This window comes from Salmo salar, chromosome ssa10 (genome assembly GCF_905237065.1).
Source record: "Salmo salar chromosome ssa10, Ssal_v3.1, whole genome shotgun sequence".
Taxonomy (NCBI): domain Eukaryota; kingdom Metazoa; phylum Chordata; class Actinopteri; order Salmoniformes; family Salmonidae; genus Salmo; species Salmo salar.
In genome coordinates, this window is record NC_059451.1 from 108,920,490 (window position 1) to 108,937,680 (window position 17,191).

General features: G+C 42.4%; 1 protein-coding gene across 1 annotated transcript in view; it reads right to left on the reverse strand.

Annotated features, from left to right (window-relative positions):
* Positions 1 to 14,789, reverse strand: part of LOC106561484 (spondin-1) — a 105,363-nt gene extending 90,574 nt beyond the window's left edge. The window contains exons 1-2 of the mRNA XM_014125483.2: positions 13,764 to 14,789; positions 5,290 to 5,396 (exon numbers count right to left, since the gene is read on the reverse strand). Coding sequence (XP_013980958.2) covers positions 5,290 to 5,396; positions 13,764 to 13,992 — 336 coding nt within the window. The 5' untranslated portion in view covers positions 13,993 to 14,789. The remainder of the gene's footprint in view (positions 1 to 5,289; positions 5,397 to 13,763) is intronic.
* Between the last annotated feature and the right edge of the window lie 2,402 nt (positions 14,790 to 17,191).

Below are 17,191 nucleotides of genomic sequence, written 5' to 3' on the forward strand. Positions count from 1 at the left end.
TAGAGGTCCTAGATGGCAGGAAGCTTGGCCGTACACTGGGCTGGGCCGTACACACTACCCTCTGTAGTGCCTTGCGGTCGGAGGCCGAGCAGCTGCCATACCAGGCAGTGATGCAGCCAGTCAGGATGCTCTTGAGGGTGTGGCTGTATAACTTTTTGAGGATCTGAGGACCCATACCTACCCTTACCACCTGGGGGTGCCCCGTCAGGAAGTCCAAGATACAGTTGCAGAGGGAGATGTTTAGTCCCAGGGTCCTTAGCATAGTGATGAGCTTTGAGGGCACTATGGTGTTGAACGCTGAGCTGTAGTCAATAAATAGCATTCTCACATAGGTGTTCCTTTTGTCCAGGTGGGAAAGGGCAGTGTGATAATGGTGTTGATGTGAGCCATGAACATACTTTCAAAGCACTTCATAGCTACAGACGTGAGTGCTACGGGTCAATAGTCATTTAGGCAAGTTACCTTAGTGTTCTTTGGCACAGGGACTATGATGGTCTGCTTGAAACATTACATTTTACATTACATTTAAGTCATTTAGCAGACGCTCTTATCCAGAGCGACTTACAAATTGGTGCATTCACCTTATGATATCCAGTGGAACAACCACTTTACAATAGTGCATCTAAATCTTTTAAGGGGGGGGGTTAGAAGGATTACTTTATCCTATCCTAGGTAATCCTTAAAGAGGTGGGGTTTCAGGTGTCTCCGGAAGGTGGTGATTGACTCCGCTGTCCTGGCGTCGTGAGAGAGCTTGTTCCACCATTGGGGTGCCAGAGCAGCGAACAGTTTTGACTGGGCTGAGCGGGAACTGTGCTTCCTCAGAGGTAGGGGGGCCAGCAGGCCAGAGGTGGATGAACGCAGTGCCCTTGTTTGGGTGTAGGGCCTGATCAGAGCCTGAAGGTATGGAGGTGCCGTTCCCTTCACAGCTCCGTAGGCAATCACCATGGTCTTGTAGCGAATGCGAGCTTCAACTGGAAGCCAGTGGAGAGAGCGGAGGAGCGGGGTGACGTGAGAGAACTTGGGAAGGTTGAACACCAGACGGGCTGCGGCGTTCTGGATGAGTTGTAGGGGTTTAATGGCACAGGCAGGGAGCCCAGCCAACAGCGAGTTGCAGTAATCCAGACGGGAGATGACAAGTGCCTGGATTAGGACCTGCGCCGCTTCCTGTGTGAGGCAGGGTCGTACTCTGAGAATGTTGTAGAGCATGAACCTACAGGATCGGGTCACCGCCTTAATGTTAGTGGAGAACGACAGGGTGTTGTCCAGGATCACGCCAAGGTTCTTAGCACTCTGGGAGGAGGACACAAGGGAGTTGTCAACCGTGATGGCGAGATCATGGAACGGGCAGTCCTTCCCCGGGAGGAAGAGCAGCTCCGTCTTGCCGAGGTTCAGCTTGAGCTGGTGATCCGTCATCCACACTGAAACATGTTGGTATTACTGACTCAGTCAGGGACAGGTTGAAAATGTCAGTGAAGACACTTACCAGTTGGTCAGCACATGCTCGGAGAACATGTCCAGGTAATCCGTCTGCCCCTGCGGCCTTGTGAATGTTGACCTGTTTAAAGGTCTTACTCACATCTGCTACGGAGAGCATGATCATACAGTCTGATGCTCTCATGCATGCTTCAGTGTTGCTTGCCTCAAAATGAGCATAGAAGTCATTTAGCTTGTCTGGTAGTCTCATGTCCCTGGGCAGCTCGCGGGTGTGCTTGCCTTTGTAGTCTGTAATAGTTTGCAAGCCCTGCCACATCCGACAAGCGTCGAAGCCGGTGTAGTATGATTCAATCTTAGTGTTGTATTGACATTTGCCTATTTGATGGTTCGTCGGAGGACATAGTGGGATTTCTTATAAGCTTCCGGGTTAGAGTCCCGCTCCTTGAAAGAAGCAGCTCTACCCTTCAGCTCAGTGCGGATGTTGGCTGTAATCCAGGGTTTCTGGTTGGGGTATGTACATACAGTCACTGTGGGGACGACGTTATTGATGCACTTATTGATGAAGCCATTGACTGATGTGGTGTACTCTTCAATGGCATCGGAAGAATCTCGGAACATATTCCAGTCTGCGTTAGCAAAACAGTCCTGTAGCTTAGCATATACGTCATCTGACCACTTCTTTATTGAACAAGTTACTGGTGCTTTCTGCCTCAGGTTTTGCTTGTATGCAGGAATCAGGAGGATAGAATTGTGGTCTGATTTGCCAAATGGAGGGCGAGGGAGAGCTTTGTTCACGTCTCTGTGTGTGGAGTAAAGGTGGTCTAGATTTTTTTTCCCTCTGATTGCACATTTAACATGCTGGTAGAAATTAGGTCAAACGGATTTAAGTTTCCCTACATTAAAGTCCCCGGCCACTAGGAGGGCCGCCTCTGGATGAGCGTTTTCCTGTGTGCTGATGGCCGTATACAGCTCATTGAGTGCAGTATTAGTGCCAGCATCAGTTTGTGGTGGTAAATAGACAGCTACGAAGAATATACAGTTGAAGTCGGAAGTTTACATACACCTTAGCCAAATACTCAGTTTTTCACAAATTCAAACACTTAATCCTAGTAAAAATTCCCTGTCTTTGGTCAGTTAGGATCACCACTTTATTTTAATAATGTGAAATGTCAGAATAATAGTAGAGAAAATGATCTATTTCAGCTTTTATTTCTTTCATCACATTCCCAGCGGGTCAGAAGTTTACATACACTCAATTAGTATTTGGCAGCATTGCCTTTAAATTGTTTAACTTGGGTCAAAAGTTTTGGGTAGCCTTCAACAAGCTTCCCACAATAAGTTGGGTGAATTTTGGCCCATTCCTCCTGACAGAGCTGGTGTTACTGAGTCAGGTTTGTAGGCCTCCTTGCACGCACATGCTTTTTCAGTTCTGTCCACACATTTTCTATAGGATTGAGGTCAGGGCTTGTGATGACCACTCAAATACCTTGACTTTGTTGTCCTTAAGCCATTTTGCCACAACTTTGAAAGTATGCTTGGGGTCATTGTCCATTTGTAAGACCCATTTGCGACCAAGCTTTAACTTCCTGTCACGTCCTGACCAGTATAAGGGTGATTTGTTATTGTAGTTTGGTCAGGACGTGGCAGAGGGTATTTGTTTTATGTAGTTCGGGATGGTGTTTTTGGAGAAGGTTATTTGATTTATTTATTCCGGGATTTTTGGGCACTGTTCCTTGTTTATGTATTTTATGTTTAGTCTAGTTGGTTGTATTTCTATGTTTAGGTTAATGGGGGGTTGGACTCTCAATTGGAGGCAGGTGCTTTGTCGTTGCCTCTGATTGAGAGTCCTATATATGGGTATGTGTTTGGTTTAGTGTTTGTGGGAGATTGTTTCTTGTTTTGCTGAGTGTGCCTGACAAGACTGTTTTGTTGTTCGTGAGTTCGTTTCGTTTTTTGTTTTGTTGTTTTTTGGTGTTCTTGTTATTTAAATAAATATACAAGATGAGCATCCACATTCCTGCTGCGTTTTGGTCCTCCATTCCAGACGACAACCGTGACACTTCCTGACTGATGTCTTGAGATGTTGCTTCAATATATCCACATAATTTTTCATCCTCATGATGCCATCTATTTTGTGAAGTGCACCAGTCCCTCCTGCAGCAAAGCACCCCCACAACATGATGCTGCCACCCCGTGCTTCACGGTTGGGATGGTGTTCTTCGGCTTGCAAGCCTCCCCCTTTTTCCTCCAAACATAACGTTGGTCATTATGGCCAAACAGTTCTATTTTTGTTTCATCAGACCAGAGGACATTTCTCCAAAAAGTACGATCTTTGTCCCCATGTGCAGTTGCAAACCATAGTCAGGCTTTTTTATGGCAGTTTTGGAGCAGTGGCTTCTTTCTTGCTGAGCGGCCTTTCAGGTTATGCCGAAATAGGACTCATTTTACTGTGGATATAGATACTTTTGTACCTGTTTTCTCTAGCATCTTCACAAGGTCATTTGCTGTTGTTCTGGGATTGATTTGTACTTTTCGCACCAAAGTACGTTCACCTCTAGGAGACAGAATGCGTCTCCTTCCTGAGCGGTATGACGGCTGTGTGGTCCCATGGTGTTTATACTTGCGTACTTATGTTTGTACAGATGAACGTGGTACGTTCATTTGTTTGGAAATTGCTCCCAAGGATGAACCAGACATGTGGAGGTCTACAATTTTTTTTCTGAGGTCTTGGCTGATTTCTTTTAATTTTCCCATGATGTCAAGCAAAGAGGCACTGAGTTTGAAGGTAGGCCTTGAAATACATCCACAGGTACACCTCCAATTGACTCAAATTATGTCAATTAGCCTATCAGAAGCTTCTAAAGCCATGACATCATTTTCTGGAATTGTCCAAGCTGTTTAAAGGCACAATCAACTTAGTGTATGTAAACTTCTGACCCACTGGAATTGTGATACAGTGAATTATAAGTGAAATAATCTGTCTGTAAACAATTGTTGGAAAAATTACTTGTGTCATGCACAAAGTAGATGTCCTAACCGACTTGCCAAAACTATAGTTTGTTAACAAGAAATTTGTGGAGTGGTTGAAAAACGAGTTTTAATGACTCCAACCTAAGTGTATGTAAACTTCCAACTTTAACTGTATGTGATCGTAGTTCATCTATTTTGTTATCCAATGATTGTACGTTGGCTAATAGGACTGATGGTAAAGGCAGATTACCCACTCGCCGTCGGATCCTTACAAGGCACCCCGACCTACGTCCCCGATATCTCCGTCTCTTTCTCTTTCTCTTAATTTAGCTGTATCATTCTGATCTCATTGAATAATTTGTCAATTATTTGTCCAATTAAGTGATGACAATCAGTCCCTCTTTACAATACAAAGACCTACAGTAGTAATGACATTGTAATATAACCATGTTCTTAACAACAGAACTATAATGCATATTGAATGTGTTTGATTATCTATTATGGGTGACATAATGGTAATTTGAAGAGGCCAAATGAAAACAGGATTAGAATCTTGAGACTAGAAAACGGTTACACACTCTGGGAAGTGAAGGATGCAGAGCGCGGAGTGTGGGCTGAGGCTGAGCAGAGCAGGTTGTGGGAGTGTTTATTCCTTTTTATGTTGTCAGGTAATTGTCAGGTAAGGAAGTTTGTTCTCACTGCTGTAGAGCACTCTCACTCAGTAGGTTGTGTATAATTATCGTGAGCTGAGCAAAGGAGACAACTCTTTCCTTACTTTTAGCTGCTCTTATGGAGACTTTAGGGAATACGCATTTAGTCTTGAGGAAAGTGATTTTGAAGACAATTACTGAAATATGGCCACAATATACATGCATAGTACATTACCTGGAATTTGCCAGCGTAGTGGTCATCTGTGGTTCCTTCCTTCCCCTCCTTCAGAGCGATAAGGGTAAAGCCTCTGAAATAGGAGGGACTGGAGGCGTGCAGAGTCACTGGAAACAGGACAGGAGGGGAGTGTAGGGAATATACAGATGTTAGATCTTAATTTGACCAGCATTGTCGCAGCAAAATAATCCTGCTGCAACAGGATTTGAATGTTAATGATCTGTCGTTAGGCTATTACCTGGCCAAAATTAGGCTACATGAAAAGTACAATACTGTTAATATACACTATATATACAAAAGTATGTGGACACCCCTTCAAATGAGTAGATTCGGCTATTTCAGCCACACCCATTTCTGACAGCCATGCAATCTCCATAGACAAATATTGGTAGTAGAATGGCCTAACTGAAGAGCTCAGTGACTTTCAACGTGGCTTCGTCATAGGATGCCACCTTCCTAACAAGTCAGTTCGTCAAATGTCTGCCCTGCTAGAGCTGCCCCGGTCAACTGTAAGTGGTAGGCCACACAAGCTCACAGAACGGCACCGCCTAGTGCTGAAGCACGTAAAAATCATCTGTCCTCGGTTGCAACACCAACTACCAAGTTCCAAACTGCCTCTGGAAGCAACGTCAGCACAAGAACTGTTTGTCGGGAGCATCATGAAGTGGGTTTCCATGGCAGAGCAGCCGCACTCAAGCCTAAGATCACCATGCACAATGCCAAGTGTAGGATGGAGTGGTGTAAAGCTCGCCGCCATTGGACTCTGGAGCAGTGGAAACGCATTCTGGCAATATGGCAGTCTCACGGACCATTTGGCAGTCCGACAGATGAATGCCAGAACAACGCTACCTGCCCCAATGCATAGTGCCAACTGTAAAGTTTGGTGGAGGAGGCATAATGGTCTGGGGATTTTTTCATGGTTCAGGCTAGCCCCTTAAATCTTAACGCTACAGCATACAATGACATTCTAGGCGATTCTGAGAATTTATTTAAATCGTGAAGCTCATCTGAATTTCCTGCGGTGGAAGAAAATTCTCAGCATCAAACGAGTGATCAAATTAAGATCCTATCAAAGATTAAAGATAATGTAATGTAGCCACATCCCAAGAGCAGACCCTCCCAGGCACTTTTGAGAGAGAAACAAACTCAGTTGGAGGAGCCTACTACAGAATGTGGGATAAAGGTATGCGCTCCTAGCAACTCATTAGTTGCCTGCTGTTTGACTGTTTTCCAGCCAGTGATTTCAACAGGGTCAAATGTAACGTGTGTTGCGGTGGTAAAAGATTTATCTTTGAAAAGTCAGCTTTACTAACAATATTAGCTTATGGTTTCCCTGAAAACTGACAACACACAATGCATCATCCTTGGGCTGTATCGGGTACATTATAAAAGATAAACATTGTACATGTATTTACACAATCGTTAGATAATAATGTAATTCACTTTTAAATGGCACAGTTATGCGTATATGAATATCATATCTGGTATGCAGATCTTTAGAAATGGTAGGATCAATTGTAGACTGGCACTCCACGTGAAAAAGGTTGCCGATCCCCTTCTATAGACTATATGAAGCCACCCTTGTGGAACGGTGCATACAGTTTACTATGACAGTATCATTGTCTCATGCTCTTCCCACCAACATTGTCTCGTGCGCTTCCCGCACATTTTTGCATTTGCCTGTCTGCATTATTCGCCAGGGAAGGGAAACATTCTGCGAATACTGAAGCATTGTATCAACAAAGTGGCTCTGATAACATTGAAACATTGCATCAACAAACGAGGAGGCTCAGAGAATAAACGACCTGGGGAATAGTTACGGGGAGATGCCAGATTGGGAATGTAGCCAGGACACCAGGGTTAACACCCCTGCTCTTACGATAAGTGCCATGGGACCATAGATAGTCAGGACACCCGTTTAACGTCCCATCTAAAAGACACCACCCTACGGCATAGGGATACTTTTTTAGACCGGAGGGAATGGTGCCTCTTACTATACACAACCCCCCTCAGCCCCCAGCTGTGCCCTGGGCTCCATATGTGAATTGATTGCCCCCCATCTATCTTCAGAGTTCGTACTGTTAGGTGACCTAAACTGGGATATGCTTATTAACACTCCGGCTGTCCTACAATCTAAGCTAGATGCCCTCAATCTCACACAAATTATCAAGGAACCTACCAGGTACAACCCTAAATCCGTAGCCATGGGCACCCTCTTAGATATCATCCTGACCACCTTTCCCTCTAAATACACCTCTGCTGTCTTCAACCAGGATCTCAGTGATCACTGCCTCATTGCCTGCGTCCGTAATGGGTCCGCGGTCAAACGACCACCCCTCATCACTGTCAAACGCTCCCTAAAACACTTCAGCGAGCAGGCCTTTCTAATCTACCTGGCCCAGGTATCCTGGAAGGATATTGGCCTTATCCCATCAGTAGTGGATTCTGGTTGCTCTTTAAAAGTACTTTCCTCACCAACTTAAATAAGCATGCCCCATTCAAAAAAATGTAGAACTAAGAACCCTTGGTTCACCACAGAATTGACTGCCCTTGACCAGCACATAAACATCCTGTGGCGTTCTGCATTAGCATCAAATAGCCCCCGTGATTCCAAAAAGTTTTTGGACACTGTAAAGTCCATGGAGAATAAGAGCACCTCCTCCCAGCTGCCCATTGCACTGAGGCTAGGAAACACTGTCACCACCGATAAATCTACGATAATCAATCATTTCAATAAACATTTTTCTACGGCTGGCCATGCTTTCCACCTGGCTACCCCTACCCCGACCAACAGCTCTGCACCCCCTGCAGCAACTTGCCCTGCCGCAGTCATCCCCCTCTACAAAGGTGGAGACACTCTAGACCCAAACTGTTATAGACCTATATCCATCCTGCCCTGCCTTTCTAAAATCTTTGAAAGCCAAGTTAACAAACAGATCACCGACCATTTCGAATTCCACCATACCTTCTCCACTACGCAATCTGGTTTCCCGAGCTGGTCATGGGTGCACCTCAGCCACGCTCAAGGTCCTAAACGATATCATAACCGCCATCGATAAAAGACAGTACTGTGCAGCCGTCTTCATCGACCTGGCCAAGGCTTTCGACTCTGTCAATCACCGCATTCTTATCAGCAGACTCAACGGCCTTGGTTTCTCAAATGACTGCCACGCCTGGTTCACCAACTACTTCTCAGATAGAGTTCAGTGTGTCAAATCGGAGGGCCTGTTGTGCGGACCTCTGGCAGTCTTTATGGGGATGCCACAGGGTTCAATTCTCGAGCCGACTCTTTTCTCTGTATATATCAATGATGTTGCTCTTGCTGCTGGTGATTCTCTGATCTACCTCTACGTAGACGACACCATTCTGTATACATCTGGCCCTTCTTTGAACACTGTGTTAACAAACCTCCAAAAGAGCTTCAATGCCATACAACAATCCTTCTGAGGCCTCCAACTGCTTTTAAATGCTAGTAAAACTAAATGCATGCTCTTCAACTGATTGCTGCCTGCACCCGTCCTCCCGACTAGCATCATTACTCTGGACGGTTCTGACTTAGAATATATGGACAACTACAAATACCTAGGTGTCTGTTTAGACTGTAAACTCTCCTTCCAGACTCACATTAAGCATCTCCAATCCAAAATTAAATCTAGAATCGGCTTCCTATTTCGCAACAAAGCCTCCTTCACTCATGCTGCCAAACATACCCTCGTAAAACTGACTATCCTACCAATCCTTGACTTTGGCGATATCATTTACAAAATATCCTCTAACACTCTACTCAGCAAGCTGGATGTAGTCTATCACTGTGCCATCCGTTTTGTTACCAAAGCCCCATATACTACCCACCACTGCGACCTGTATGATCTCGTTGGCTGGCCCTCGCAACATATTCGTCGCCTAACCCACTGGCTCCAGGTCATCTATAAGTCTTTGCTAGGTAAAGCCCCGCCTTATCTCAGCTCACTGGTCACCATAGCAACACCCACCCGTATCACGCGCTCCAGCAGGTATATTTCACTGGTCATCCCCAAAGCCAACACCCCCGTTGGTCGCCTTTCCTTCCAGTTCTCTGCTGCCAATGACTGGAACAAATTGCAAAAATCACTGAAGCTGGAGACTTAGATCTCCCTCTCTAACTTTAAGCATCAGCTGTCAGAGCAGCTTACTGGTCACTGTACCTGTACACAGCCAATCTGTAAATAGCACACCCAACTTCCTCATCCCCATGTTGTTATTTATCTTTTTGCTCTTTTGCACCCCAGTATCTCTACGTGCACATCATCATCTGCACATCTATCACTGCAGTGTTAATGCTAAATTGTAATTATTTCACCTCTATGGCCTATTTATTGCCTTGCCTCCCTAATCTTCTACATTTGCACACACTGTACATAGATTTTTCTATTGTGTTTTTGACTGTACATTTGATTATGTGTAACTCTGTGTTGTTGTTTTTGTCGCACTGCTTTGCTTTATCTTGGCCAGGTCGCAGTTGTAAATGAGAACTTGTTCTCAACTGGCCTACCTGGTTAAATAAAGGTGAAATAAAAAAATAAATAGCAAGTTGTTCAGTTGTGTTTATTTTCATACCAATACATGAAACAAAAAATGCGCTAGCCTACTGGGCGAATGAATGAAAATATAAATTAGGCATACAGCTATCACAACCTATATTTTAATAGCAATAAAACAGCTTTTGGTTTAGAATGGTCACCAAAAAAGCAGGCTCCCCTACTTCCCAATTCAATTAACCCCTGGTTATCAGATTACAACAAGGAAATCAAGGCCGAGTTCAAATGCCTACATCAAATTCAAAGCAATCCACTCACTGCCTAAACCGCTGACCATCAAAGCAAACTGGCACTGACTGCGCTCTGCTTTCTAAAATGAGACAAAAGGAACGCAGGTGGGCAGCTGCTCTCCGAGGGATGCTCCGCATGGTTCTAAAGCCATTCTCTCTGTATGCTAAACAGTTGTTGTATTTTAATCAGGATTGGAATTATTTAGTCCGTTTTTTTTTATTTTTATTTTTTTACCAGTGGTGTAAAGTACTTCAGTCAAAATATTTTAAAGTAGGCTACTACTTAAGTAGTTTTTGATGTTTCTGTACTTTACTATATTTTTGCCAACGTTTACTTTCACTTCACTACATTCCTAAATGAAATAATTTTACTCCATACATTTTCCCTGACACCCAAAAGTACTCCTTACATTTCGACAAGAAAGTGGTCCAATTGACAGACTTCTCAAGAGAACATCCCTGGTCATTCCTACTGCATCTGATCCGGCGGACTCACTAATCACAAATTCTTTGTTTATAAATTATGACTGAGTTTTGGAGTATGCCCTTAGCTATCTGTAAATGTAAAAAAAATAACAAGACAATTGCAAATCCACTTACTTTTAACACTTAAGTATATTTAAAACCAAATACTTTTAGACTTTCACTCAAGTAGTATTTTACTGGGTGACTTTCACTTTTACTTGAGTCATACTCAAGTATGACAATTGAGTACTTTTTCGACCACTTTTTTGACTACTTAAGCTGGGGTATGGCATACCTAGCCTCTTAGCGAAACAGGCTAACGGGAAGCCTGGGAAAGTTCCATGGCAGAAATCAACTAAATAGGAGTGGAACTTGACACATCAAACCAATCAAATGCCTTGCTTAAGCGGAGCTACAAAGATGCTCACCAGATTAGTGCTATAGGAGCAACAGTGCATGGGGACTAAAAATATCACCAAAACATGCACCGGTGACAAAACATTTGACAACGTTTGCAGCATGCTGGTTTTCACAGCATTTCTCTGTTATTTCGAGGTGAGCTAAAGCTGCAGAAATGGTCTACAATGCTGGCTATGTCAATATTTTTTATTTTGACGTTTCTGAACTGATATTTGTCTGTAAACGGCAACCATGTACTGTTTATCTATGGGGACAACTGCAGTCCTTTTGCAAGCAACGTTGCTAAAATGAATGAAAAAAAATCGAGTGAACCTCATAAAATGTTATCTGTAATGCCCCAACTCCTGTAGTCTAATTGTTACCTGTAATGCTCATCTCCTGTAGCCTAATTGTTACCTGTAATGCCCATCTCCTGTAGTCTAATTGTTACCTGTAATGCCCCAACTCCTGTAGTCTAATTGTTACCTGTAATGCTCATCTCCTGTAGCCTAATTGTTACCTGTAATGCTCATCTCCTGTAGCCTAATTGTTACCTGTAATGCTCATCTCCTGTAGCCTAATTGTCATCTACTTATTTTTATACTGTACCTAAATTACAAGGAGTGGATTTGCACTAAGCATTTTGTCAGCACTTAAAAGGCATGTACAAAATCTGGTATATGGTTTCCCTCATATACATTGTCTACTGGTATCATTTTAAATTGAGAACATATAGCTCAACATTTAAACAATGTCTGAGTTGAGCTATGCTCTGCTTCAGATGCCCATAAGGCCAGTAATGCCATCATACTGTAGGCCTATGACTGCATTGGCAATGCATGCCATATGATAAGCTGCAAAATGTATTCACATAGCTGATATACTGAGAGAGAGTGTCAATAAAATAAAACCGACTTGAGATCTTACAACTAGACAAAAATGCAATGTTCATTTGAGAATAGACAGAAACACAGAGACAGAACCCCTTCTCCTCTTTATTGCAGGATTGTGATATGATTAATCAACATTGATACTAGTTCATTTTGAATAGTTTAACAATTAACAAAAAGTTTAAAAACTTAACTTCAAAGAATCAACACTTTATCACTTCAAAATGTACAAATAAGATTACCTGTATGTAAAGATTAGACATCTTAGTCTAAACAACAATAGATAATTGTAGGCTATTATTACTAAAGCATAATTTCAGGGGAACAAAAACAACTCCATACTAGCAGTGGCCAACCTTGCTCCAGTGATCCCTGATCTACTGGGTGAGCAGACTTCTATTCCAGCCCAACTAGAGCACACTTGATTATCAACTCATTAGATTTGATCAGTTCAATGAAGTGTGTTATTTATTGCTGGGCTGAAACACAACCCTGCACACCCAGCAGACCTCCAGCAAGGTTGGCCTGCTCAAATTGTAATAGGTTTATACATTGTGTGTGATGTTTAACTGTATTTAACTGTATTATGTATTTGGCAACATAGGTAGGCCTACACATATGACCCATGGCATATAGGATATACCCTTAGTCTTATGTGACATTCATTGGGACCTCTTTTAATCTGCAAACAGGCTTTCACAGTTTTCGATATCTGAGGACAGAAAACATCACAAAGAAACAGACTTCATTATAATAAAATTAGACAGCACTGAATATTATGTTGCTATTATCTCTGGCCTTATGGTTTTTCCCTCTTGGGTCTGGAACTGGACAATATTTTCATAATGTCCTCCCACAAAATTACCTGCCCTATCCAGTAGCCTACAATCTCCCTTTACTGACAGCTAGAGCTTCAATTTCACCCTTTCCCATGGCCGTTATCTACAAATGTATTTGGAGACAGTTTTTAATTTAGAATGATTACACCAAGATATCTAGCTAATAGGAAATTAGCTAGCTGGTGCCATTTAATTCACTTAGCTAAACGGTGTGCAATGTTGGGCATTTGACTAGCAGCTCAGTTGAGTTAACCTACAAAGTGGCGAACTGTAGCCGCATAGCTAGCTAGCTAATAATACATAGTTTTTAAAAAACATTTAAACATGTATTTACTTACTTGAATAGGTTCTCCCACTGCCTCAGTTTTTTGGGTCCTTACAAAAATTAAATAAATGGGCAATCTTCACGATATTTTCGGTGTTTGCAAAGCACAGCCAGCAGCCATGTGGACGAATGGAAACAAGGAAAACAATGTTTGTCACCAATGTTTGTCTCTCTCTTTTAAAAAGGGTTCCAAAATAGTTATTCGCTGTCCCCATGAGCACCCTTTTGGTTCGATGTAGAACCCCTCTAGTTTCCATGTAGAACCCTCTGTGGAGATGATTCTAACCCCAAAAGGTTCTACCTGGAACTAAAAAGGTTCTTCAAAGGGGTATTCTCTGGGGACAGCCAAAGAACCCTTTCAGGCTCTAGATAGCACCTTTTTTCCCAAGAGTGCATGGCATATTGACATGTTCCCTGAGAGTGCCATAGCTGCAATTACAAAGGCATCATATGTGTTACTTTCACTAATATGTTTGTTTAGTACAGGTGCAATTGTTTTGATACAAGTATTGCACTTGTCTTCAGGCGTCATATTGAGGTGTGATTAGTAGCTCTGGTTAGCTACATTTGTCACAATTACGCAATGGAAGTGACTTGCGCACGGAATCTAAACTTGACTTAGTGTGTTAGACTACTGAAGTAGGCTATACTTTCTGAGAGTTGTCCTTTTCAAAGTCACTCCAATTTGGTGGATATAAGCAAAGCCAAGCAAGTAACGATACGTAAAATGTGCTCTTATTGTTGTATACCTCTGTATGTGCTTGCAGGTTGGTAATTTTCTGGGTCCCCCTCGACTCTTAGCCGAAACTCATTGTAGCCATCTCTCCGTGTACCCTGTGTCTGTGCCCGTAAAATCCTGCCGCAATACCCATCCGACTTCGCTTGCTTATCTGTTGGTTCCTCGACGAACGTGAGAGCATTGCACACACAATTGGAGACAAAATACTGCAAAAGCAGCAAATGCAAATATATTCCCATTATTGATGGTGTGGTGGGAAGTTCTTTATTCCACCTCTACAAAGGAAACAAAATAGAGGATATATTATCTCCCCACAGTCCCCAACTACGGAATTCCTGCAAACTATTAGCCCTGACACTTGGTAATAAATGGTGTGAGAAACCGCGGTGAATCCATCCCAGACAGAGCGGGTTTCGAAGTTCGATGGCACTGCTTCAGCATACAGTTACACTGATCTGAGAGGAAAGCGGTGATAGGTAGCTTGAGTGTTGAGTTAACGGAGTAATTCTCAGGGTCCGGGAAATAGCAAAGCGCAGCAGCACAGCTGTCCCCGGCAACGAGGGAATAACTAGATTGTAGCGATGAAGGCAGCAGAGTATAAACAAAACCCAGACATTCCTAATCACCCCTGTGACCGAGAGGTGCGTTTGACATTCTTGATGAGACGCAGGAAAGCTGTCAGCCAATGTTTACACAGCGGTGGATCTCACAAGTCAATTAGAATATAGCAAGGCGCTCATAACAATAATGCGTCTTTTCTTGTATTAATGATAATGGCAAGGCACATGTTTGGTGTGTGCTCAATTATTTACTTTTGACGATTATACAATTTTACCGTTAAGATAGTGCAAAATTCTTTGCGTGACGTTTTCTTCCCGATTAGCAATGAGTACTCGAGTGACCGGCGTCCCTCCAGAGTGGCGGAGTGTCGTGCAGGTAGCTTTTTTGCCCATCGGCCGCATTCACCGGACGCCCGCATTCACCGGACGCCCGCATTCACCGGACGCCCGCATTCACCGGACGCCCGTGACTGTCGTTCTCGCATGCCGTTTTCCTCACACAGCCCACCCGTCCTTCTCCTGACCTGTGACACTACAGCTGCCAATTGGAAGCAAGAATATTTTTTCAGCGTCAAGCCAGCGGCATGCCTACTCCCTGTCGCCACTTTATATATATATATATATATATATATATATATATTGATTTGTATTATTTAATATACATTGGATGGCATTGAAAAAGGTTTGTGGAAAAGTATTGTAAATTATTATGTGTGCAAAATATATCAGATAATGAGGGTCAGTCCTGTCAGTCTTCATGCCCATAGGGTGCACAGGGGCACTTGTCCCCTTAGATGTTTCCTGTTACATTTTATTTTACATTTTTTAAATGTAATTTTTGTAGTTGTTGTTGTTTCTCTGTAATATTACTAACCACCTAGCAATTTTACGAAGGTGACTTTAGCTAGCCCAGATAGGTTCCCAATCTGAACACCTTCTACCCCCAAGCCATAAGACCCCAGAACATCTAATCAAATGGCTGCCCAGACTATTTGCATATTTTGATTCAAATCAGCGAGAAATCCTTTTCAAAAAGCTAAATGTTAAATTGATAGGGTTAAGGTTAGTGTTCCCAGATGGCAATATCTCCATGCTACAGCGCTTGTTTACAGAAAACAGACGGAAGATGAGACAACCACCTGTGCTAATTAGCTATCTAGCATGCTCTGAACACCTGTGTGTAAGCGTAACTTAGGAAGTCTAGTGGAAATGTAGTTTCTTCGGATGGAGAAACAGATTTACGCCCAGAGTTTTCAAGAGCTACCAAGAAGCCATTTGAGACTATCAATCAAGTTTGAGTACCTAGCTTGTCTAACCATTTTAGCTGGCATGCCTGCTGGCAAGGTTAGTAGACTTTAGAAAAGCAAGCAATAACTAAATGTACTGTATAAGACTTGCATTGCTTTGAATCTTTTACCCAGATGTTAGCAGAGATGCAGAGAAGCATAATTTAATTCTTTAAAAAAAAGAACCACCAGTTATGGAGGATACAGACAGCTCTATAGGTATTAGATATGCAGAAAAATATACATATGTTTTAAGTAAATTAAGCAAATTGTATTGTCATGTACTTGCAGGCTTCTCACACAGTGCAATGGTGACAAAAGTGACAAATAAGTAACATAGGAAAGCAATCAAATAAGTTACATTGTAAATTTACAGTACAACATACTAATACAAATACTAAATAAACTAAATCAAGTACAATAGGCATGCAGATAAAATAAGATATAAATGAAAATAAGATTTTTAAACATAGCCTATAAGGATATAGTATGGACCTTATTTGCCCATGTGCATAGTGATTGGGATAAAGTGCAGAAGCAGCATATAATTATATGAAACATATACATTAGTAGTGGAGTAAGGTGACATAACTATTGCATTGGTAAGTCAAATCACATTAAAATCACAACAAATGTAAGGTATTTATAGAAACAGCAAAAACAGCTTGCAGCCTCTGGCTGGCTGTAGTTAGCTGGAAGGTGGCAAGCCGAATTTGAGATTAGAGAAATTCCTTGCTATTGTCTTTCAAATTAATTCATGTCTAGATGGCTTGCCTAGGGCTTATAGCTTTCCTCTGAGTGGAGCCTAAATGCTAGAGATACAAAAGTGGCCTGCCAAGGGTTTATAGGTTCCTATGAGTGGGGGCCACACCTGCCAGAGATGCAAATCACGTCTTGAACGGCAAACTCCACTCGACCGCTGGCAGTAGGAATGTATAGCCTTGGGTGTAGGGAAAGTGGAAAATAGCAAATGGGAGGATTTTTGGGGGATACTGGGTTGTAATTGAATTACATTCACCTCATGCATAAAAAGCACATGTGAGATAGGCTATCTGGAAGTGAATCAATGGAGGTAGCTGTAATAAATCATTTAGGCAGACTGTTCCATTTCATATCAATAAATATTTACTAATGGATATACAGTAGCATATAAAGTCTAAGGTCCATATCCAATCCATTAAAACACTGATGAAATTGTGTAATAAATTATTCTTAAATTATTTCAAACTATAGGAAATCTCACTTTTGATTGAGACAGCCTACTGTGATGTTTCACTGTGTCATCTTCTAACAGTTTTATTTGTTTTATGTAAATGTGCCTCAAGTATTTGCATAAACATATCTGAGACCAATTGGCATATCCTTTCATCATCTGAAGTGTCTCACTTATTCCAGCTTTTTTATGAGCCACTCAGAAGGATAGAATTTGAAACTCTTTCCACTACCACTCTCCATCCACTGTCTTCTATCTACGCAAATCCTTCTGTACTGTATGGACACTGTGCCCGCCAATGTGAGTTAGTAGTGGTCTGGTCTGTATTGAAGACAATAGGAGTGTATTAGCTCTCCTCACACACTGTAGCCTTAGTTAT